The sequence below is a fragment of the Martes martes genome, assembly GCF_963455335.1.
Source record: "Martes martes genome assembly, chromosome: 11".
NCBI lineage: Eukaryota > Metazoa > Chordata > Mammalia > Carnivora > Mustelidae > Martes > Martes martes.
The window spans coordinates 47,598,699-47,623,327 of NC_137899.1; the positions used below are offsets into that span (position 1 = coordinate 47,598,699).

Genomic DNA, 24,629 nt, shown 5'->3' on the forward strand with positions numbered 1-24,629 from the left:
TACTTTTAAAGGGGCACCTGGGTGGCTCAGTGGGTTAAAGCCTCTGCCTTTGGCTCAGGTCATGATCCCAGGGTCCTGGGATCGAGCTCTGCATTGGGCTCTCTGCTGAGTGGGAAGCCTGCTTCCCCCTCTCTCTCTGCCTGCCTCTCTGCCTACTTGTGATCTCTGTCTGTCAAATAAATAAAATTTTTTAAAAATACTGTTAAATGTTAAATATATCACTCTGTGATATATATACATATATATAGATATCACATATGACAGTAGCTTAAATGTTATATAAGTATCCTCAGTCTGTTTTATATTTTGTAACTTTTTTCAGATCAAATGTTCTTACACTGTTTATCAGATCACAAGGTACTTATTTTTTTAAAAAGTGAAATGGCCGAAAACAGTAATATGTGGATGAAAACTTGTGTTTATTTTTATTGTATAATACTTTATTTATGGCAACCTTGATAAAATTATGGACTGAGAAATTGTTATATATTTCATAAAATTTGTGGTTACAATTTTCCTGAAGTCAGCTTTTAGCTTATAGTAATAAAACCTTTCTATTCATGAAGGTCTTTTCCTGGAGAATGGTGGTAATTTAAAGTCAGTGGAAATTTCGGGACATCTGAGTGGCTGAGGTGGTTAAGTGTCTGCCTTCAACTCAGGTCATGATTCCAGGGTCCTGGGATCGATTTCTGCATTGGGCTTCTTGCTCAGTGGGGAGCCTGCTTCTCCTTCTGCCTGCCACTCCCATTGCTTATGTGCTCTCTCTCTGACAAATAAGTAAATAACTTAAAAAAAAAAATAGTGGAAATTTCAAACATGTGCTAATAGTTACATAGGCAGCTTAATGTCTTTCTTTGGATGTATTATATATGTTTATGAATAAACTTTTTAAGAATATTTTATTTGCTTGAGAGAGAGAGCATGCACAGGGAGAAGAGCAGAGGGAGAGGGACAAGCAGACCCCACACTGAGCAGGGAGCCCGATTTGGGGCTCGATTTCATGACCCTAAGGCCATGACCTGGGCTAAAAGGAAGAGTCATATGCTTAATCATTTTATAGGTTTCTTATAGTGCTAATTTTCTTGCCGTATTAATATAGGAGGCCTTCGAGCAATAAAAGTGATTTGCTAACACTGCATCGTTATTATGCACATTACCTCATAATTAATTGTGGAAATAAATAAAGATATAATTTCTAGCATTTAATTAAAGGAAAAAGTGAAAAGGTAAAAGCTGGTTTCAAAGAAGACAGGGAGATGTATTTGATATGGTTCATTATTTTCCTTAGCATTTTTAAAATTGCATATAGTTTTGTTTTTGGATATGCAACCAAATTTAGGGTATAAATACTCGGGCCTGGCATAGAAAGAAAAAAGATAGAGGGAGAGAAAGAAAGAAGAGACAGAGAGAAATAAGGAAAAACAATTTTTATAATGTTAAAACAAAGATCATAAATGGGATCCACCCATCCCTGGCCAGAACTCAACTCCACTTCTGTGTCCTAACACAGTGTGGGACATGGGAATTTTTGGGGTGGCTAGTTCTCTCCTCATTTGCTCTTGTTAGCTCTGACTCTCCTCTACTCTCCTGTCTTCTTCTTGCTAGAAATCTTGTCTGCCTCTCACTTAACTGGTTTTAGAATCATTCGTTCCCAAAGGACACAAACTACTGCTTCTTTTCGTTTATGTCACAGGTTTTATCCACTGAAGGTTCTTAGTAAATACTTTTGATGTTAAATTGAATGATTAAAACAGGAAGGGCAAAAGGCCTTAAAAGAAAAAAAAAGTGTTGATTTTTCCAAGGTATTCTCTTCTGCATACTTAATGTTTCACATGCCATTAGGTGGCTATTTTATCTTGGCCTGACAGGCAGTTTAGGCGTGTACACCTGTGGTTTTATATGTTTTTGTATCTAGTTAGAAACCTCATCTGTTTTTGTTTTGTTTTCTGTCTAACCCCCCACTGACCAGGCTGGAGGCGTGGCATCTGGACTGAATCATGTTCTCACAAATGACTTGACCGCTAAGAGGCTCCTGCATGTGAAGGGTCGGAGAGTGGTCAGGGCTACGGAAGTTCCCCTTAGTTGGGACAGTTTCAACAAGGGCGACTGCTTCATCATTGACCTTGGCACAGTAAGTGTTACGTACACAGGCAGACGTCTAAAGGAGAGCGACTCGTCTTCAGCTCAAATCAGACGTATGTGCTGGGGAAGATAATCCCGTTTTCTGCACGTGGGGAAGAGGTCATGTTTATGTGAGAGGCAATCATATCATATGACGAATTGGCAAGTACTTAAATCATACAAAGTGAGACTTCAAAGTTTTTATTCTCTTTGATAGGTTTAGAATGGAGTAGTGATTTAGTTCTTCCTACCATAGAACACACATTGAGTCATTTTTAATATATCTACCCTTCTGTCTGAACAGAGCTTCCACTAATTATTTTTGTCTTTAATTGGGTGTGGGAAAACATTTTTTCAGGGGCAAATTAATTCCCCCAGAAAACAAAGTTTCTAGGATTTCAGATGGACATAGGATGAGTCTAAACAGCCTGCCTGAGGAGATTTTAGGGGCTATTTTGGGATATATATCACACATATACTACACCATACTATTTCATACTTTTAAACTATTTTAGAATATTAAAAGACAAGTATGAATACCAAGTATCATCTTAATGAAATGGGCAATATCTGACTTAGGTTTGTTTTTTTTTTCAGTATAAGAGGCCCCTCTAAGTTCAGATATACTTGTTAATAATTATTTTTTTGAAGATTTTATTTATTTATTTTGAGAGAGAGAGGGAGAGAGTACAAGGGGGAGGGGCAGACAGAGAAGCAGACTCCCTGCTGAGCGGGAGCTGGATACAGGACTCCATCCCAGGACCCTGAGATCATGATGTGAGCTGAAGGCAGACGCTTAACCAACTGAGCCACCCACGCACCCCAAATCATTATTATCTTGAAAAGAAGTATTGCAAGGTCTTGTGCTAGACTCTAGAAGGTGGGATTAAGTTGGGTCTTTTAAACTTTGTAAAAAGGATAAAAGGCATTCTCTACCATTGCAAACCCATGGGCAAAGCAGAGAAGACAAGAGAGCCCAGAGCATTTTAGATGCCCTTCTCATTAAGCCATATACATCAGCATCCTCCTCATCGTCACAAACCTTTCTGCGCTCAGCATTGTACAGAGACCTGCTCTGACCTGTGCTGCTTCAGTTAGCCTGAGGCTTGCACGGGCTGTGGAATTTCCTCCCAGTGCACAGCCAGTGAACGGTGAAGCCAGGATTCAACCCTGAGGATATCTGATTCCCACCTGAGCATTTATTTTACTGCCTCTTCATGGACAGTATTTTGGGGGAAAACATCAGAAAAAGCCAAAAGAGTTTATGCCACCTGCATGGAGAAGGGACACTAAGGATTTTGAAAATGGAGCCACACAGTCAAGGTTCTGTTAAGGCTATATTAACTTAGCAACTGCACAGAGATTAAGTGTGCAAAGTTATAAATCATTTGGAAAATAGACCCAAGCTATAAACTTCATGCGTTTCTCTCAGTTAGGATATACTTGTAGTTTTATTACTGCTAGTGTATAATTTGACTATCTTGGATCACACCAGCTTGTGTGCACAGTTGCCATCATCATATTAGTAACACCCAAAGTACATTTCTCAGTGTCACACTTACACATCTGCACCCAAAACGGCAGTACCACTGCCCTGAACCTCACTGTGAATTTCTTGGAAGAGCCCTTTTCAACTTTAAGTGGTAATCCATTCTCCTAACTGGCTTCTCCTAACATTTTTATAGCTCTTTGTCCCTTGATAATTTAGGAAGTGTTTTAACATATAAAATAGCTTTTTTCATAGAAAAAAGAGACCTCAGTTTTCATCCAAGCTGAGCTTAATCTTAGATTCTCACCTATAAAAGTCGGGTATTTGATTAGATGATCTCTGGGGCCCCGAAACAGAAGAGACCCTTCCAGCTGGTCATGTAATTCCTCATTGCCATTACGTGAACATATTTCTTTCTTAAAATAACTTTCATGTGTAATGTAATTGAAATCATCTCTTTAATTACCACGAATGGCTTCCAGTTCATCTTTCTAACTATCTACTCTTTAACCTTGAGTGAGTCATTAACTGCTCCGAAGCCTTGACTTCCTCATTTATTGTTTTCATCTTGACTCTGATTTCTGATGGTACTTCTAACCTTGGCTGACTATGATTCAGTCTCCCCTGACACAGAGTCACGTCTGGAAATGAAAGTTGTCATTGTGGTTTCCACAAGAGACAAAAAGCTGTAGAGGGTGGGAGCAAGTCACTTATATTAATGCAGGCTGAGTGGTAACTTGGGGTTTTCTGTTCTTAATTTACATTCTTTTCACTCTAAGCTAACTTGGTGGGATATACGATGGTACGGTTCTACAGCAGGGTATCTTGCAGCAGTTTCCGAATCTGCTCAGTTCAGGATTATGTCTAATCTAGTTTAGTATCTTCTCAAAGTAGTATTGTTAATGAAATCATTTATTATTTTGTTGAGCAAGTATGGAGCTTCCACATGGGTTAGATAGTTGGGTGCTGTGGCAGGCAAATGGTAATTCCAGTGACATATTCTCTCTTCCCATGGGTAATGTCTGCTATGGGAGTATGGCCCATAAGTACAGGCTCAGACAGAGCCTCTATTATGAGATTCAAGGAAATTATCTGTTAAATAGTAAATTATCTTTATTTTATAGAGTTAATTACCTTTTTTTTTTTTTTTTTTTTTTTTTTTTTTTTAATTTTTTTATTTTAATAAACATATAATGTATTTTTATCCCCAGGGGTACAGGTCTGTGAATCGTCTGGTTTACACATTTCACAGCACTCATCATAGCACATACCCTCCCCAATGTCCATTTCCCCACCACCCTCTCCCATCCCCCTTCCCCCCCGCAACCCTCAGTCTGTTTCTTGAGATTGAGTCTTTTATGGTTTGTCTCCCTCCCAATCCCATCTTTTCATTTTTTCTTTTCCTACCTCCCCCCAAACCCCCCCACCTTGCATCTCCACTTCCTCATATCAAAGAGATCATATGATAGTTATATTTCTCCGATTGACTTATTTCGCTAAGCATGATACCCTCTAGTTCCATCCACGTCGTCGCAAATGGCAAGATTTCATGTCTTTTGATGGCTGCATAGTATTCCATTGTGTATATATACCACATCTTCTTTATCCATTCATCTGTTGATGGACATCTAGGCGCTTTCCACAGTTTGGCTATTGTGGACATTGCTGCTATAAACATTCGGGTGCACGTGCCCCTTCGGAGCACCACGTTTGTATCTTTAGGATATATACCCAGGAGTGCAATTGCTGGGTCGTAGGGTAGCTCTATTTTCAGTTTTTTGAGGAACCTCCACACTGTTTTCCAGAGTGGTTGCACCAGCTTGCATTCCCACCAACAGTGTAGGAGGGTTCCCCTCTCTCCGCATCCTCGCCAGCATCTGTCATTTCTTGACTTGTTAATTTTAGCCATTCTGACTGGTGTGAGGTGGTATCTCATTGTGGTTTTGATTTGTATTTCCCTGATGCCGAGTGATGTGGAGCATTTTTTCATGTGTCTGTTGGCCATCTGGATGTCTTCCTTGCAGAAATGTCTGTTCATGTCCTCTGCCCATTTCTTGACTGGATCATTTGTTCTTTGGGTATTGAGTTTGATAAGCTCTTTATAGATTTTGGATACGAGCCCTTTATCTGATATGTCGTTTGCAAATATCTTCTCCCATTCTGTCAGTTGTCTTTTGGTTTTGTTAACTGTTTCCTTTGCTGTGCAAAAGCTTTTGATCTTGATGAAATCCCAATAGTTCATTTTTGCCCTTGCTTCTGTTGCCTTTGACGATGTTCCTAGGAAGAAGTTGCTGCGGTGGAGGTCAAAGAGGTTGCTGCCTGCATTCTCCTCAAGGATTTTGATAGATTCCTTTCGCACATTGAGGTCCTTCATCCACTTTGAGTCTATTTTCGTGTGTGGTGTAAGGAAATAGTCCAATTTCATTTTTCTGCATGTGGCTGTCCAATTTTCCCAGCACCATTTGTTGAAGAGGCTGTCTTTTTTCCATTGGATATTCTTTCCTGCTTTGTCGAAGATTAGTTGACCATAGAGTTGAGGGTCTATTTCTGGGCTCTCTATTCTGTTCCATTGGTCTATATGTCTGTTTTTGTGCCAGTACCATACTGTCTTGATGATGACAGCTTTGTAATAGAGCTTGAAGTCTGGAATTGTGATACCACCGACTTTGGCTTTCTTTTTCAATATTCCTTTGGCTATTCGAGGTCTTTTCTGGTTCCATATAAATTTTAGGATTATTTGTTCTATTTCTTTAAAAAAAATGGATGGGATTTTGATAGGGATTGCATTAAATGTGTAGATTGCTTTAGGTAAAATAGACATTTTCACAATATTTGTTCTTCCAATCCATGAGCATGGAATATTTTTCCATTTCTTTGTGTCTTCCTCAATTTCTTTCATGAGTACTTTATAGTTTTCTGAGTATAGATTCTTTGCCTCTTTGGTTAGATTTATTCCTAGGTATCTTATGGTTTTGGGTACGATTGTAAATGGGACTGACTCCTCAATTTCTCTTTCTTCTGTCTTGTTGTTAGTGTAAAGAAATGCGACTGATTTCTGTGCATTGACTTTATATCCTGACACTTTACTGAATTCCTGTATAAGTTCTAGCAGTTTTGGAGTGGAGCCTTTTGGGTTTTCCACATATAGTATCATATCATCTGCAAAGAGTGATAGTTTGACTTCTTCTTTGCCGATTTGGATGCCTTTAATTTCTTTTTGTTGTCTGATTGCTGAGGCTAGGACTTCTAGTACTATGTTGAACAGCAGTGGTGATAACGGACATCCCTGCCGTGTTCCTGACCTTAGCGGAAAAGCTTTCAGTTTTTCTCCATTGAGAATGATATTTGCGGTGGGTTTTTCATAGATGGCTTTGATAATATTGAGGTATGTGCCTTCTATCCCTACACTTTGAAGAGTTTTAATCAGGAAGGGATGCTGCACTTTGTCAAATGCTTTTTCAGCATCTATTGAGAGTATCATATGGTTCTTACTCTTTCTTTTATTAATGTATTGTATCACATTGATGGATTTGCGGATGTTGAACCAACCTTGCAGCCCTGGAATAAATCCCACTTGGTCGTGGTGAATAATCCTTTTAATGTACTGTTGGATCCTATTGGCCAGTATTTTGGTGAGAATTTTCGCATCTGTGTTCATCAAGGATATTGGTCTGTAATTCTCTTTTTTGGTGGGATCCTTGTCTGGTTTTGGGATCAAGGTGATGCTGGCCTCATAGAATGAGTTTGGAAGTTTTCCTTCCATTTCTATTTTTTGGAACAGTTTCAGGAGAATAGGAATTAATTCTTCTTTAAATGTTTGGTAGAATTCCCCTGGGAAGCCGTCTGGTCCTGGACTTTTGTTTGTTTGGAGATTTTTGATGACTGTTTCAATCTCTTTACTGGTTATGGGTCTGTTCAGGTTATCTATTTCTTCCTGGTTCAGTTGTGGTAGTTTATACATCTCTAGAAATGTATCCATTTCTTCCAGGTTGTCAAATTTGTTGCCATAGAGTTGCTCGTAGTATGTTCTTATAATTGTTTGTATTTCTTTGGTGTTGGTTGTGATCTCTCCTCTTTCATTCATGATTTTATTTATTTGCGTCCTTTCTCTTTTCTTTTTGATAAGTCTGGCCAGGGGCTTATCAATCTTATTAATTCTTTCAAAGAACCAGCTCCTAGTTTTGTTGATTTGTTCTATTGTTTTTTTAGTTTCTATTTCATTGATTTCTGCTCTGATCTTTATGATTTCTCTTCTCCTGCTGGGTTTAGGCTTTCTTTGTTGTTCTCTCTCCAGCTCCTTTAGGTGTAGGGTTAGGTTGTGTATTTGAGACCTTTCTTGTTTCTTGAGAAAGGCTTGCACTGCTATATATTTTCCTCTCAGGACTGCCTTTGTTGTGTCCCACAGATTTTGAACTGTTGTGTTTTCATTATCATTTGTTTCCATGAATTTTTTCAATTCTTCTTTAATTTCCTGGTTGACCCATTCATTTTTTAGAAGGATGCTGTTTAGTCTCCATGTATTTGCGTTCTTTCCAAATTTCCTCTTGTGATTGAGTTCGAGCTTCAGAGCATTGTGGTCTGAAAATATGCAGGGAATGATCTCGATCTTTTGGTACCGATTGAGACCTGATTTATGACCCAGGATGTGGTCTATTCTGGAGAATGTTCCATGTGCACTAGAGAAGAATGTATATTCTGTTGCTTTGGGATGGAATGTTCTGAATATATCTGTGATGTCCATCTGGTCCAGTGTGTCATTTAGGGCCTTTATTTCCTTGTTGATCTTTTGCTTAGATGATCTGTCCATTTCAGTGAGGGGAGTGTTAAAGTCCCCTGCTATTATTGTATTACTGTCGATGTATTTCTTTGATTTTGTTATTAATTGGTTTATATAGTTGGCTGCTCCCATGTTAGGGGCATAGATATTTAAGATTGTTAGATCTTCTTGTTGGACAGACCCTTTGAGTATGATATAGTGTCCTTCCTCATCTCTTATTATAGTCTTTGGCTTAAAATCTAATTGATCTGATATAAGGATTGCCACCCCAGCTTTCTTCTGATGTCCATTAGCATGGTACATTGTTTTCCACCCCCTCACTTTAAATCTGGAGGTGTCTTCGGGTCTAAAATGAGTTTCTTGTAGGCAGCATATGGATGGGTTTTGTTTTTTTATCCATTCTGATACCCTGTGTCTTTTGATTGGGGCATTGAGCCCATTAACATTCAGGGTAACTATTGAGAGATATGAATTTAGTGCCATTGTATTGCCTGTAAGATGATTGTTACTGTATATTGTTTCTGTTTCTTTCTGATCTACTACTTTTAGGGTCTCTCTTTGCTTAGAGGACCCCTTTCAATATTTCCTGTAGAGCTGGTTTGGTGTTTGCAAATTCTTTCAGCTTTTGTTTGTCCTGGAAGCTCTTTATCTCTCCTTCTATTTTCAATGATAGCCTAGCCGGATATAGTATTCTTGGCTGCATGTTTTTCTCGTTTAGTGCTCTGAATATATCATGCCAGTTCTTTCTGGCCTGCCAGGTCTCTGTGGATAGGTCCGCTGCCAATCTAATGTTTTTACCCTTGTATGTTACAGACTTCTTTTCCCGGGCTGCTTTCAGGATTTTCTCTTTGTCGCTAAGACTTGTAAATTTTACTATCAGGTGACGAGGTGTGGACCTATTTTTATTGATTTTGAGGGGCGTTCTTAGCATCTCCTGGATTTTGATGTTTGTTCCCTTTGCCATATTAGGGAAATTCTCTCCAATAATTGTCTCCAATATACCTTCTGCTCCCCTCTCTCTTTCTTCTTCTTCTGGAATCCCAATTATTCTAATGTTGTGTCGTCTTATGGTGTCACTTATCTCTCGAATCCTCTCCTCGTGTTCCAGTAGTTGTTTGTCTCTCTTTTGCTCAGCTTCTTTATTCTCTGTCATTTGGTCTTCTATGTCACTAATTCTTTCTTCTGCCTCATTTATCCTGGCAGTGAGAGCTTCCATTTTTGATTGCACCTCATGAATAGCTTTTTTTATTTCAACTTGGTTAGATTTTAGTTCTTTTATTTCTCCAGAAAGGGCTTTTATCTCTCCGGAGAGGGTTTCTCTAATATCTTCTATGCCTTTTTCGAGCCCGGCTAGAACCTTGAGAATTGTCATTCTGAACTCTAGATCTGTCATGCTACCTATGTCTGTATTGATTAGGTCTCCAGCCTTCGGTACGGCCTCTTGTTCTTTTTTTTGAGGTGAGTTTTTCCGCCTTGTCATTTTGTCCAGGTAGGATTTGCTTTCTCCTGCTGTGGAATTCCGCTGTTCTTGGTGACTGAAGTTGGTTTTGGATGGTTTCTTGTTGATCTTCTTGGGGGAGGGGCCTGTTGTAGTGATTCTCAAGTGTCTTTGCCGCAGGCGGAATTGCACCGCCCTTGCCAGGGGCCGGGCTAAGTAATCCGCTCGGGTTCGCTTTCGGGAGCTTTTGTTCCCTGAGCGCTTTCCGTAGAGTTCCGGAGGACGGGAATGAAGATGGCGGCCTCCCAATCTCTCGGCCCGGAGGAGCCGAGAGCTTGGGGTTCCGCTCCTCAGTGCACTCTCAGAGCAAAGCGCCCAATAGCCCCGCCTCCCTGGCTTGCGGTCGCGCCTCGAGGAAAGCAGTCAATTGTTGGAGCTGGAGAAAAGCGCCGGGTCGCTTTTGTCTCCGTGGCCTCCGGCCGCGCTCCGAGCCCACCCAGCCTGCGACCGGCACAGGGTAACCCCGGGCTTAGAGCTCACTCCTCGGCTTTGTCGCTATAGCCGGCTTCCCCGCTCTAATACCTGCGAGCTCTGCGGCACTCAGACACCCCCAGTCCTTCTGTGACCCCGCGGGTCCTGGGGTTATGCTGACCCCGCCTGGGTTTCCCCCCAGTTTAGCCTCTGGAGCGATGTCTCCCACTGGAGCCGACTTTTAAAAGTCCCGATTTTGTGCTCCGTCGCTCCGCCGCTTGCCGGGTGCCGGCCCCTCCCCCCGGGGTCTATCTTCCCGTCGCTTTGGATTCACTTCTCCGCAGGTCCTACCTTTCAGAAAGTGATCGATTTTCTGTTTCTGGGATTGTTGCTCTTCTTCTCTTCGATTTCCCGTTGGATTTATAGGTGTTCACAATGGTTAGATAAGCTATCTAGCTGATCTCCTGCTACCCGATGTCGTCTCAGCCTGCTACTTCTCCGCCATCTTGACTCCTCCCCCCGAGTTAATTACCTTTAATGACTTTCAAGTTGTCTCCTGCTCTCATGCCTGATTAGAGACATTTTGAATGATTTTGTTTCAGAGATAGTTGATTGTCTCTTATGTTGTAGAAGTACACCATACCCCGAGAGATACCCTGGTAGGAATCAAGCAGTACTACATATACTCTCATTTATTCACATGATCTCTTTTTATGTTACTAAACTTTAATCAGTTGGTATGTTGCCAATGATTCCTGAATGGCGGTAAGATCTTGCAATTACCTTGGAGACTGTATTTTTGGGGTATGTCACAGTAAACAAAGAAGGACATGAAACCAAAATTTTCTCTACCATAAAATCTTAATGAGTTCATGATTTCGTAATTACCTTCTGCATTAGACAGTACAAAAAGAAGCCAGTGTAATTTCTTCAAGTTTGTTTTATTATCCAGGTATGAAAAAAGTAGGTTGGACCTCTAAAGTTCTCATCCATTTAGAGCCAGCTGGCCAAATCTAAGGTTATAGACATAAACAAATCCTATATTTTGATTTGATTTGAGGAAGTCAACTTTTTTGATCAGCAATCACTATTGTTAATATGATATGCCATATACCTTTGAAACATATGCTATTATAGGATTTGAGACTACAGTAAATATTTCCTGATATGACCATGTAACCACCTCGATCAAAAGCATGAGATTATAAAATTCCCTATTTAATCACTTTGAATGTTAAGAAATCATGAACATTGTAGAGGATGATTTGGATAAGCTATTTTATATTTAGTGTATTCTCAGAAAATAGTATGGGACATGGCTAGATCTTAGCAATTTTGAATTTACTGAATCTTTGGAAATCTTAGCAATTTGGAATTTACTGAATCTTTGAACTGTGAATTTTAATGTTGGTGAATTTATCAATCATCATTTTCCCACTATTTTTAAGGCTATGAGGTGGTTGAAGTAGTTGTAGAAATGGCTAACAAAATCATATCTAAATATATTACAACAAAACCATCAGTAACTACAGAATGTGGATGATAATGGAAAGAATCCATAATTTCAAAGTTGGGATCTGGAACTAACTCTTTTAGAAATATGTGTCAGAGCCAACCACTAGGGGAGAGTTGGATTTCACAGGAGGAGGAATTTCTGCGGTGAGTTACTAATTGTGCTGTTGGGCATGTTCCATTTCCTTGTTAACTTGTTTGGTCAGTTATGCAGCTTTGCCCCACTCGCCTTTCTATTTATAACCTATTGCCCCCTCTTTCATTGTTCCCTCCTGCTGCTCTGAAACAGCAGTCTGCACTTCCTCATTTACCATTTGGTCCACAGCCCTCTTTTTCTGACTTTCACTCCTACCATTTCTTTAATAATGTTCATCCTATTGGAGCAATGTCTTCTGCTAAATCCAGGGGACACTTTGTTCCTTATCTACTCCAACTGACACTGTTGATTACTCCCTTTTATTTCAGCCTCACTCCCTCCCACCCCTGGCTTCCTGCTTTTCCTCCCTTTCAAGCCATTCTTTCTCACTCTTCTTCATATGGTCTGCCCACCCCCTCAAGTTTGTTTGTTTGTTTGTTTTTAAGGATTTCACTTTTGATCATTGTCTCTTTATACATTCTTCCTGAGCAAACTTGCCCTCACCCAAAGCTTCAACTGTTCATCCACTGGTAAATCTCAATTTTACAGTCTCTCTCAGAACTCTTACGTGAGATCTATGTCAGCATTTCAGACTACCTCCCAGATATTTCTTGTGTGTATCACAAGAACCTCAAACTCAACAAGTCTAAAAATTAAACTCATTAACTTCACCCTCTAATTCCAAAATCGTTTCTCCTCTTATTGTTCTTACCTTGTTGAATGGAGCTACCCATCATTCAGACCTCAAACTTCAAATCTTGAAGTCATCGAGATGACTTCTCCCGGGGGCTTTACATTCAATTGCTCACTGGGCCTACTCTCTTCTACCTCTTGAGTGTCTCCTGAATCCTTCCCATGCTCTTTATCACTGAGATACTATCTCCTTGTCCTTGCACATGACACTTTCCCTCAAGTCACCATGCTTTTGCTTTGCACACATTGTTTCCTTTTCCTAAAATCCACTCTTGCTCTGCCTCACTTTTCTGGTAAGTGTCTGATATCATCTCATCCTTAAATATTCAACTCCGATATTGCTCCTTTTACGATGTATTTCTTGGCCTCTTCCTCCCTCTTTCCCCTGTCCCACCTCACACCCCTGGAGAATTAAACAAACCTTTATCTCCTATTTCTTGTCAACTTGCAGACTTGTCTTGCCACTTTCCACATTTCCTGTCCTTTCATTTATCAACCTCACTCACTCACTTTGTCCTTATTAGAAAGCCCAGAACTTACAGTTACTCAACAAATGTACAGTCTCATGCAATCATGTGGATAGAGATATAATTTTCTTTTTTTCACCTTTAGCTCAACCTGAGTTCATAGTTAAGTTTCTATTTCTTTTTTGTTTTTATTTTATTTTATTTTTTCAGTGTCAAGCATTAAAAATAAAATAGTCTTGTCCTATAAGGTGAACCTCATTTCTCATGAAAGCAAATCAGACCTATCCACCCATCCCCTTTTCTATCCCCCAGGTATAGAGGGTGTGTATGTGTGATATTATGGCCTGGGGATGGGGGACCAGGTTGAGAATGGAAATGAGTCTGGTTTGCAGTGTTTAGCCCTCATTCCTCTCTAACATTCATTGAGACTTTGCCATTTCATTTGTTCTTGAGCTCTGGGCTTTGAACTTTGGCCTCTGTCCCAAGATTGTTCCTGGAAAATATCTATGGCCTTACTTTGGTCTTTTGATATCTTACCCTTTCTGGTTCTGTCAGCCATTATAGTAGCCCCTCTGGAATTCTGCCTTATTTTTCCCATACCACATGCTGTTATGGGGATACTGTACCCACATTGTACCAGTGCTCTTTGGTCTGACTGCGTGGACAATGCCTGCAGTTGTTTCTACTCTAATGTTCAAGGTCATGGATGAGTATATCACAAATGGGTTGGAGGGTAATGTACTGAGCTCTTGTCAGAGATTCACTGCATCTGATCAAGTTTCCTAGTTCTCTTGTAATCCCCATACTCTTCTCTTCTTGGACCTGACCAACCAGTCTCATACTGTTTCGCGGTGTTAACCCCTAAGACCAAGACTCTGGTTCCTGATATGCAAAACCAATTTTCTGTAAATTGCTGCATCCTCAACTCCTTCCCTCAGAAAACATTACTCTCACAAAATTAAGGTTCTTTTAAATTAGACCTGTGTTGGCTTTTGGACTTTTGTCTCCACTATGACTTAAAAATGTTCATTTGAGAACAATAACAACAAAAAAATGAGCAAAGTCTTCTTTGTTCTGGGTAAATTTGTCATTATCTGAAAGTAATCCATTCCACTAGTTTTATAAGGAGAAAGCCTTGAGGCAATAAGAAAAGATAATGGGAAAAATAAATCTAATGTTAAATCTCTAAAATTTACCCTTCAACAGAAGTAGGGATGAATGGTATTTACTGTGCAGTTGGTGTGTGCTGGGTGCTAGAGTATAAAGATGGAAACCAGATAGTCATTGACCGATAGTTGCTGTCAAATGGTGAGAGGCACAGACACATACACAGCTTGGAGTATGATGAGGTAGAAGAAAGGAAGGGCTGGAATGGAGACGCACACATTACAATTAGAGAATAGATGAGGATACTAGGAAAGACTGCTCCCAAGGTATCAGGATTTATGTTTTCATTCTTACAAGCTCACATTAGAATCATTAGGGAGAGATTTTTAAAATACTGATGACTGTATAACATGACCCCCTAAAGACTCTGATTTTAAAGTTTTGGGATGGGGCTTTGGGTAAGTCCTTTTTAGGCCCTACCTCGGGTCATTTTATTGTACAGTTAACGTTGAGAACCATTTCAATATGGGAAATGTCTAAAGGTGCTGGAAAATTCAGGGTTAATTACACGTCTGAAAAAACCAGATCAGTTAAAAATAGTTAAGTCACCAATTTGTGTGGCTGCCAGAAGTTATTTTTGATGAAATGTGACTATAAAACTTCTTTGATTCACCAAATACTCAGAAGAGTATAGAAACCATAATTTCACCAACTCTCCTTATCACTACAAAAAACAATGCTCCAAAAGCTGTCACCTGGTCTCAGTAAGTGACATCACTATCAGCAGCCAAGCTAGAGGGTCCAAGTCATGGCGCTCTCTCCTTGTCCTCCAGTTTACACCCGAAGGGCGTTGTTGACCAATCCTGTAGGCTTTAACCTTCAAGCTATCCCTTGGTTCTTCTTTTTTCCGTAGCCACTGCTCTGCCCTAGTTCACAGGCAATCTCTTCTCCTACGTTCACCAAGCCCTTAGTGGCCATGCATAACCACTCCATTCATCTCCCATTCTTCAGTCAGAGGTTTTTTAAAAAATACGTATATGCATCATGGAATGATATTGAGTTGCCTTGGCTTTGAACAACAAGATAGGATGTAAATAAACACCTGCTCATCTAACCCCCCCCCCAAAAGTCATGGTTTAAAGTTTAAAAATAGGAAAAGATAGATTCCTAGAGGTATCTCACAAGTCATTTATGGTGTTTAAGTTATGCTTAGAGAGCCTCAGGCAAAGAGGATATCTGAATGAGCTTTTATATTTTGTTAACTCGATCTAAGGGAAAAGTAAGCACAGTAAAGATAAAGCCAGTAGAGGCAAGGGAGAGCAAGAGGTCTGGCCTCCCTTCTCCTTTCATAAAACTGTAGATGTATTTAGAATAAATAACTGAGCAAAGGACAAAAGAGTAACAAGTTTATGCTGAATTTTTTGCACATGTTTTGAGTCAACATCACATGGGCTGTTCTGGGTGTTCCTTTAAACTCAGCTTCTAAAATCTTGCTTCCCTTCAAGGGCATCGTTGAGCATTGTTTTATTTCTCCTCTTATTTCCTGCCCCCAAATGAGGTTTGGCTGCACTTTGATGTTTTACTTGTTAACTCTGACCATGTAGTTTAAGGGAAATTTTAGAAACCTCTATTCTGTCCCCAGTATGGTTGTTTCCATAAATACCACTCACTCCCTTATTGGTGGTCCAAACAAATTGCCCGTAACGGTTGTCTTTACTCCCTCATTTACTTTTCCAGTTATCCAGAGTAATTTTGTTTTCCTTTACTAGTTTGTGTATTCAGAGTTAATTATAATTGGACAAACTTCAACTACAGGTTGTTCATGGGTAATTTGTATATCAGCAAATTTTGGCCAAAATTTAAGTGCATTTCATTCTGAATTGAATCAATCCTTCCATATTGACAGGGGGCTTTATGTCCCTTCCCCCAAAGAAGTATAACAATTAGTGTTGAATTGTTAAATTCTCTAGAATCTTAGAGTGTAAATAGTTGCCTCTGAAACCATGTTTGTTTTATCATTTTCAGGGTCTCAACTGCTTAAATCAGCCTTACCAAAGAATTTTTATCTAAATGCCATCAAAGTATCATAAATAAAACAATTTATGTTTTACTCTTATTAAAACAATTTATGTTTTACTGTTTTAAATTTTACTTTTTTTCTTGTTGTTGTAATAGTATGCATCACCTGTTACAACAATTCGGGTATTTTTTTAGCTCTGTGTAGCGTTCTTGGTTTTTTTTAGCTCACTCCCTCCAAAAAACAGGGTAAGTTGAATTATGGGAGCGTTTTTCAAGCACAGGGCCAATTGAGCACAGAGTTTCCTTGTGCACAGAAGCGAAGAAGTGGTCTTACCCAGCTACCTCTGAATAGAGTAAGTGTTGGTAGTGCAGCTTATTAATAGTACTATACACATTTATTTAGCACAGTAGAGCTTTGTTAAAATGAGATGTCCTAACTGCACCATCCATCCATGATAGAATTTAAATTGCTCAAATTTAATGAACTGCTTAAATTCTGTTAAAAATCCAAACAGATTTTCTATTTAAAATCTAAAGCACGTTTTAATGTGTTGCTGCCATGATTGAATGAAATATATTTGCAGAAAAAGTTAAGTAGCCTTGAAAAAAGAGGGTTTTTAAATTAATATTACTCTTTAAATAATTCCGGCTTTGGACAATTTATAATTAAAGTCCATTTTTTTAATTGTAATTCTTATCTGAATTCATCACTGAAAATTAAGTCTAGGAAATAAGATAACATGTCAGTTTTATAGAAAGAATGGCACAAAATTAACTGAAAATAATAAAAGAGTAAGCATAGCACAAAGCATTCATTTCCATGCCAATAAGAAACTTTCTTTTTAAAGACTTTATTTATTTGACAGACCAAGATCACAAGTAGGCAGAGAAACAGGCAGAGAGAGAGGAGGAAGCAGGCTCCCTGCTGAGCAGAGAGCCTGATGGGCTCCATCCTAGGACCCTGAGATCATGACCTGAGCCGAAGGCAGAGGCTTAACCCACTGACCCACCCAGGTGCCCCCCAATAAGAAACTTTCTGCAACACCTTTTTTAGTGACTGGGTCATCTTTGAGTTAAAAAGGAAAATTTAAAAAAAAAAAGGAAAATTTTACTTTTAACAGTTTAATTATTTTTATGAGCATTTCCTAGATGTGTTTTTTGCTATTTAAAAAAAATTTTTATTGAAGTGTAGTTGACATACAATGTTATATTAGTTTCAGGTGTACAGCATAGTGATTTGATAACTCCGTACATTATACAGTGCTCACCATGATAGGTGTAGTTACCCTCTGTCACCATACAACATTACTACAATGTTAATGAGTATATTCCCTATGTTGTACTTTTCATTCCTGTGACTTAGTTATACCTGGACGTTTGTACCTCTTAATTTCCTTCACCTATTTCACCCACGCCTCTCCCCTCTGACAACCACTAATTTGTTCTCCGTATTTCTGATTGTAGTTCTGGTTTTTGTGTAGTTCTGGATTTTTTCTTTTTTTTTAAGATTTAGATAAATTTAAGTGAAATCATGTATTTGTCTTTGCATTTTGTTGATAGTTTTCTTCACTGTGCAGAAGCTATTTAGTCCGATGTGATCCCAGTTGTTCATTTTTGCTTTTCCTCCCCCTTGCCTGAAGAGACATATCAAGAAAAGTATTGCTAAGGCTGATGTCCAAGAGGTTCCTCTCTGTGATTTCCTTTAGGAATGTAAAGGTTTCAGGTCTTACATTTAGGTCTCTAATCTATTTTGAGTTCAGTTTTGTGTATGGTGTAAGAAAGTCATCCAGTTCTACTCTTTCGCATGCAGTGGTCCAGTTTTCCTAACATGTTGAGGAGACTATGTTTTCCCCAGGGCATATTCTTGCCCCTTTCGTCATAGACTAATTGACTGTATAAGCATGAGTTTATTTCCGGGCTCTCTGTTCTGTTCTATGTGTCTACTTCTGCACTCATCCATTTTGATTACTGTAGCTTAGTAGTATATCTTGAAATCATGGATTGGGGAATCTCCAGCTTTGTTCTTTTTGCCATTTTTAAAGTAGAAACTGAGGTCCATCTGTAATGGTGAGGAATATTTTCTGTAACTAAATTTATCTGTGAACTGATACTGCACATAAAAACTCCCAACCCAAGGTCATGTCATAGAAAATATTTGGGGATGCATGGACTACTGTAAAATTCTACATTAAATAATAATTATGTTCATCAAATTATTATCTGCAATTCTCTTCTAAACTCATTTTACCAAGCTAGCATAATGCTTTACAGAAGCTAATAAAATTTAGTGTGATTTTATATAATCTCTTTGAAGTCGATGAGAAGTCACTTACACAACTAGGGTAGGGAGAACACAAACATCTGTTGGACAATTAGATAAATGCACAGCAAATCAGTAGTGTAAGTTACGAATAAGTCTGGAGGAATCGCTTCTCGGCCTTTTGGCTAAGATCAAGTGCGAATAAGTCTGGAGGAAACAACAGCAGTGCACCATTCTTTTAAAAACAGAAAAGATGGGAGGAGGAGTCAAGATGGCGGAGAAGTAGCAGGCTGAGACGACATCGGGTAGCAGGAGATCAGCTAGATAGCTTATCTAACCATTGTGAACACCTACAAATCCAACGGGAAATCAAAGAGAAGAAGAGCAACAATCCCAGAAACAGAAAATCGATCACTTTCTGAAAGGTAGGACCTGCGGAGAAGTGAATCCAAAGCGACGGGAAGATACACCCCGGGGGGAGGGGCCGGCCCCCGGCAAGCGGCGGAGCGACGGAGCACAAAATCGGGACTTTTAAAAGTCGGCTCCACTGGGAGACATCGCTCCAGAGGCTAAACTGGGGGGAAACCCAGGCGGGGTCAGCATAACCCCAGGACCCGCAGGGTCACAGAAGGACTGGGGGTGTCTGAGTGCCACAGAGCTCACAGGTATTGGAGCGGGGAAGCCGGCTATAGCGACAAAGCCGAGGAGTGAGCTCTAAGCCCAGGGTTACCTTGTGCCGGTCGCAGGCTGGGTGGGCTCGGAGCGCAGCCGGAGGCCACAGAGACAAAAGCGACCCGGCGCTTTTCTCCAGCTCCAACAATTGACTGCTTTCCTCGAGGCGCGACCGCAAGCCAGGGAGGCGGGACTGTTGGGCGCTTTGCTCTGAGAGCGCACTGAAGAGCGGAACCCCAAGCTCTCGGCTCCTCCGGGCCGAGAGACTGGGAGGCCGCCATCTTCATTCCCGTCCTCCGGAACTCTACGGAAAGCGCTCAGGGAACAAAAGCTCCCGAAAGCAAACCCGAGCGGATTCCTTAGCCCGGCCCCTGGCAAGGGCGGTGCAATTCCGCCTGCGGCAAGGACACTTGAAAATCACTACAACAGGCCCCTCCCCCAGAAGATCAACAAGAAACCGATCCAAAACCAACTTCAGTCACCAAGAACAGCGGAATTCCACAGCAGGAGAAAGCAAATCCTACCTGGACAAAATGACAAGGCGGAAAAACTCACCTCAAAAAAAAGAACAAGAGGCCGTACCGAAGGCTGGAGACCTAATCAATACAGACATAGGTAGCATGACAGATCTAGAGTTCAGAATGACAATTCTCAAGGTTCTAGCCGGGCTCGAAAAAGGCATAGAAGATATTAGAGAAACCCTCTCCGGAGAGATAAAAGCCCTTTCTGGAGAAATAAAAGAACTAAAATCTAACCAAGTTGAAATCAAAAAAGCTATTCATGAGGTGCAATCAAAAATGGAAGCTCTCACTGCCAGGATAAATGAGGCAGAAGAAAGAATTAGTGACATAGAAGACCAAATGACAGAGAATAAAGAAGCTGAGCAAAAGAGAGACAAACAACTACTGGAACACGAGGAGAGGATTCGAGAGATAAGTGACACCATAAGACGACACAACATTAGAATAATTGGGATTCCAGAAGAAGAAGAAAGAGAGAGGGGAGCAGAAGGTATATTGGAGACAATTATTGGAGAGAATTTTCCTAATATGGCAAAGGGAACAAACATCAAAATCCAGGAGATGCTAAGAACGCCCCTCAAAATCAATAAAAATAGGTCCACACCTCGTCACCTGATAGTAAAATTTACAAGTCTTAGCGACAAAGAGAAAATCCTGAAAGCAGCCCGGGAAAAGAAGTCTGTAACATACAAGGGTAAAAACATTAGATTGGCAGCGGACCTATCCACAGAGACCTGGCAGGCCAGAAAGAACTGGCATGACATATTCAGAGCACTAAACGAGAAAAACATGCAGCCAAGAATACTATATCCGGCTAGGCTATCATTGAAAATAGAAGGAGAGATAAAGAGCTTCCAGGACAAACAAAAGCTGAAAGAATTTGCAAACACCAAACCAGCTCTACAGGAAATATTGAAAGGGGTCCTCTAAGCAAAGAGAGACCCTAAAAGTAGTAGATCAGAAAGAAGCAGAAACAATATACAGTAACAATCACCTTACAGGCAATACAATGGCACTAAATTCATATCTCTCAATAGTTACCCTGAATGTTAATGGGCTAAATGCCCCAATCAAAAGACACAGGGTATCAGAATGGATAAAAAAACAAAACCCATCAATATGCTGCCTACAAGAAACTCATTTTAGATCCGAAGACACCTCCAGATTTAAAGTGAGGGGGTGGAAAACAATCTACCATGCTAATGGACATCAGAAGAAAGCTGGGGTGGCAATCCTTATATCAGATCAATTAGATTTTAAGCCAAAGACTATAATAAGAGATGAGGAAGGACACTATATCATACTCAAAGGGTCTGTCCAACAAGAAGATCTAACAATCTTAAATATCTATGCCCCTAACATGGGAGCAGCCAACTATATAAACCAATTAATAACAAAATCAAAGAAATACATCGACAGTAATACAATAATAGCAGGGGACTTTAACACTCCCCTCACTGAAATGGACAGATCGTCTAAGCAAAAGATCAACAAGGAAATAAAGGCCTTAAATGACACACTGGACCAGATGGACATCACAGATATATTCAGAACATTCCATCCCAAAGCAACAGAATATACATTCTTCTCTAGTGCACATGGAACATTCTCCAGAATAGACCACATCCTGGGTCATAAATCAGGTCTCAATCGGTACCAAAAGATCGAGATCATTCCCTGCATATTTTCAGACCACAATGCTCTGAAGCTCGAACTCAATCACAAGAGGAAATTTGGAAAGAACGCAAATACATGGAGACTAAACAGCATCCTTCTAAAAAATGAATGGGTCAACCAGGAAATTAAAGAAGAATTGAAAAAATTCATGGAAACAAATGATAATGAAAACACAACAGTTCAAAATCTGTGGGACACAACAAAGGCAGTCCTGAGAGGAAAATATATAGCAGTGCAAGCCTTTCTCAAGAAACAAGAAAGGTCTCAAATACACAACCTAACCCTACACCTAAAGGAGCTGGAGAGAGAACAACAAAGAAAGCCTAAACCCAGCAGGAGAAGAGAAATCATAAAGATCAGAGCAGAAATCAATGAAATAGAAACTAAAAAAACAATAGAACAAATCAACAAAACTAGGAGCTGGTTCTTTGAAAGAATTAATAAGATTGATAAGCCCCTGGCCAGACTTATCAAAAAGAAAAGAGAAAGGACGCAAATAAATAAAATCATGAATGAAAGAGGAGAGATCACAACCAACACCAAAGAAATACAAACAATTATAAGAACATACTACGAGCAACTCTATGGCAACAAATTTGACAACCTGGAAGAAATGGATACATTTCTAGAGATGTATAAACTACCACAACTGAACCAGGAAGAAATAGATAACCTGAACAGACCCATAACCAGTAAGGAGATTGAAACAGTCATCAAAAATCTCCAAACAAACAAAAGTCCAGGACCAGACGGCTTCCCAGGGGAATTCTACCAAACATTTAAAGAAGAATTAATTCCTATTCTCCTGAAACTGTTCCAAAAAATAGAAATGGAAGGAAAACTTCCAAACTCATTCTATGAGGCCAGCATCACCTTGATCCCAAAACCAGACAAGGATCCCACCAAAAAAGAGAATTACAGACCAATATCCTTGATGAACACAGATGCGAAAATTCTCACCAAAATACTGGCCAATAGGATCCAACAGTACATTAAAAGGATTATTCACCACGACCAAGTGGGATTTATTCCAGGGCTGCAAGGTTGGTTCAACATCCGCAAATCCATCAATGTGATACAATACATTAATAAAAGAAAGAGTAAGAACCATATGATACTCTCAATAGATGCTGAAAAAGCATTTGACAAAGTGCAGCATCCCTTCCTGATTAAAACTCTTCAAAGTGTAGGGATAGAAGGCACATACCTCAATATTATCAAAGCCATCTATGAAAAACCCACCGCAAATATCATTCTCAATGGAGAAAAACTGAAAGCTTTTCCGCTAAGGTCAGGAACACGGCAGGGATGTCCGTTATCACCACTGCTGTTCAATATAGTACTAGAAGTCCTAGCCTCAGCAATCAGACAACAAAAAGAAATTAAAGGCATCCAAATCGGCAAAGAAGAAGTCAAACTATCACTCTTTGCAGATGATATGATACTATATGTGGAAAACCCAAAAGGTTCCACTCCAAAACTGCTAGAACTTATACAGGAATTCAGTAAAGTGTCAGGATATAAAGTCAATGCACAGAAATCAGTCGCATTTCTTTACACTAACAACAAGACAGAAGAAAGAGAAATTGAGGAGTCAGTCCCATTTACAATCGTACCCAAAACCATAAGATACCTAGGAATAAATCTAACCAAAGAGGCAAAGAATCTATACTCAGAAAACTATAAAGTACTCATGAAAGAAATTGAGGAAGACACAAAGAAATGGAAAAATATTCCATGCTCATGGATTGGAAGAACAAATATTGTGAAAATGTCTATTCTACCTAAAGCAATCTACACATTTAATGCAATCCCTATCAAAATCCCATCCATTTTTTTTAAAGAAATAGAACAAATAATCCTAAAATTTATATGGAACCAGAAAAGACCTCGAATAGCCAAAGGAATATTGAAAAAGAAAGCCAAAGTCGGTGGCATCACAATTCCAGACTTCAAGCTCTATTACAAAGCTGTCATCATCAAGACAGTATGGTACTGGCACAAAAACAGACATATAGATCAATGGAACAGAATAGAGAGCCCAGAGATAGACCCTCAACTCTATGGTCAACTAATCTTCGACAAAGCAGGAAAGAATATCCAATGGAAAAAAGACAGCCTCTTCAACAAATGGTGCTGGGAAAATTGGACAGCCACATGCAGAAAAATGAAATTGGACTATTTCCTTACACCACACACGAAAATAGACTCAAAGTGGATGAAGGACCTCAATGTGCGAAAGGAATCTATCAAAATCCTTGAGGACAATGCAGGCAGCAACCTCTTTGACCTCAACCGCAGCAACTTCTTCCTAGGAACATCGCCAAAGGCAACAGAAGCAAGGGCAAAAATGAACTATTGGGATTTCATCAAGATTAAAAGCTTTTGCACAGCAAAGGAAACAGTAAACAAAACCAAAAGACAACGGACAGAATGGGAGAAGATATTTGCAAATGACATATCAGATAAAGGGCTCGTATCCAAAATCTATAAAGAGCTTATCAAACTCAATACCCAAAGAACAAATAATCCAGTCAAGAAATGGGCAGAGGACATGAACAGACATTTCTGCAAGGAAGACATCCAGATGGCCAACAGACACATGAAAAAATGCTCCACATCACTCGGCATCAGGGAAATACAAATCAAAACCACAATGAGATACCACCTCACACCAGTCAGAATGGCTAAAATTAACAAGTCAAGAAATGACAGATGCTGGCGAGGATGCGGAGAGAGGGGAACCCTCCTACACTGTTGGTGGGAATGCAAACTGGTGCAACCACTCTGGAAAACAGTGTGGAGGTTCCTCAAAAAACTGAAAATAGAGCTACCCTACGACCCAGCAATTGCACTACTGGGTATATATCCTAAAGATACAAACGTGGTGCTCCGAAGGGGCACGTGCACCCGAATGTTTATAGCAGCAATGTCCACAATAGCCAAACTGTGGAAAGCGCCTAGATGTCCATCAACAGATGAATGGATAAAGAAGATGTGGTATATATACACAATGGAATACTATGCAGCCATCAAAAGACATGAAATCTTGCCATTTGCGACGACGTGGATGGAACTAGAGGGTATCATGCTTAGCGAAATAAGTCAATCGGAGAAATATAACTATCATATGATCTCTTTGATATGAGGAAGGGGAGATGCAAGGTGGGGGGGTTTGGGGGGAGGTAGGAAAAGAAAAAATGAAAAGATGGGATTGGGAGGGAGACAAACCATAAAAGACTCAATCTCAAGAAACAGACTGAGGGTTG

At 39.8% G+C, this 24,629-nt stretch overlaps 1 protein-coding gene across 2 annotated transcripts in view; it reads left to right on the top strand.

Moving 5' to 3' along the window:
- SCIN (scinderin) overlaps positions 1–24,629 on the top strand; it is a 99,188-nt gene that overhangs the window by 17,482 nt on the left and 57,077 nt on the right. For both annotated transcript variants that reach the window (XM_080819077.1, XM_080819076.1), the window contains exon 3: positions 1,970–2,131. In XM_080819077.1, coding sequence (XP_080675203.1) covers positions 1,970–2,131 — 162 coding nt within the window. The remainder of the gene's footprint in view (positions 1–1,969; positions 2,132–24,629) is intronic.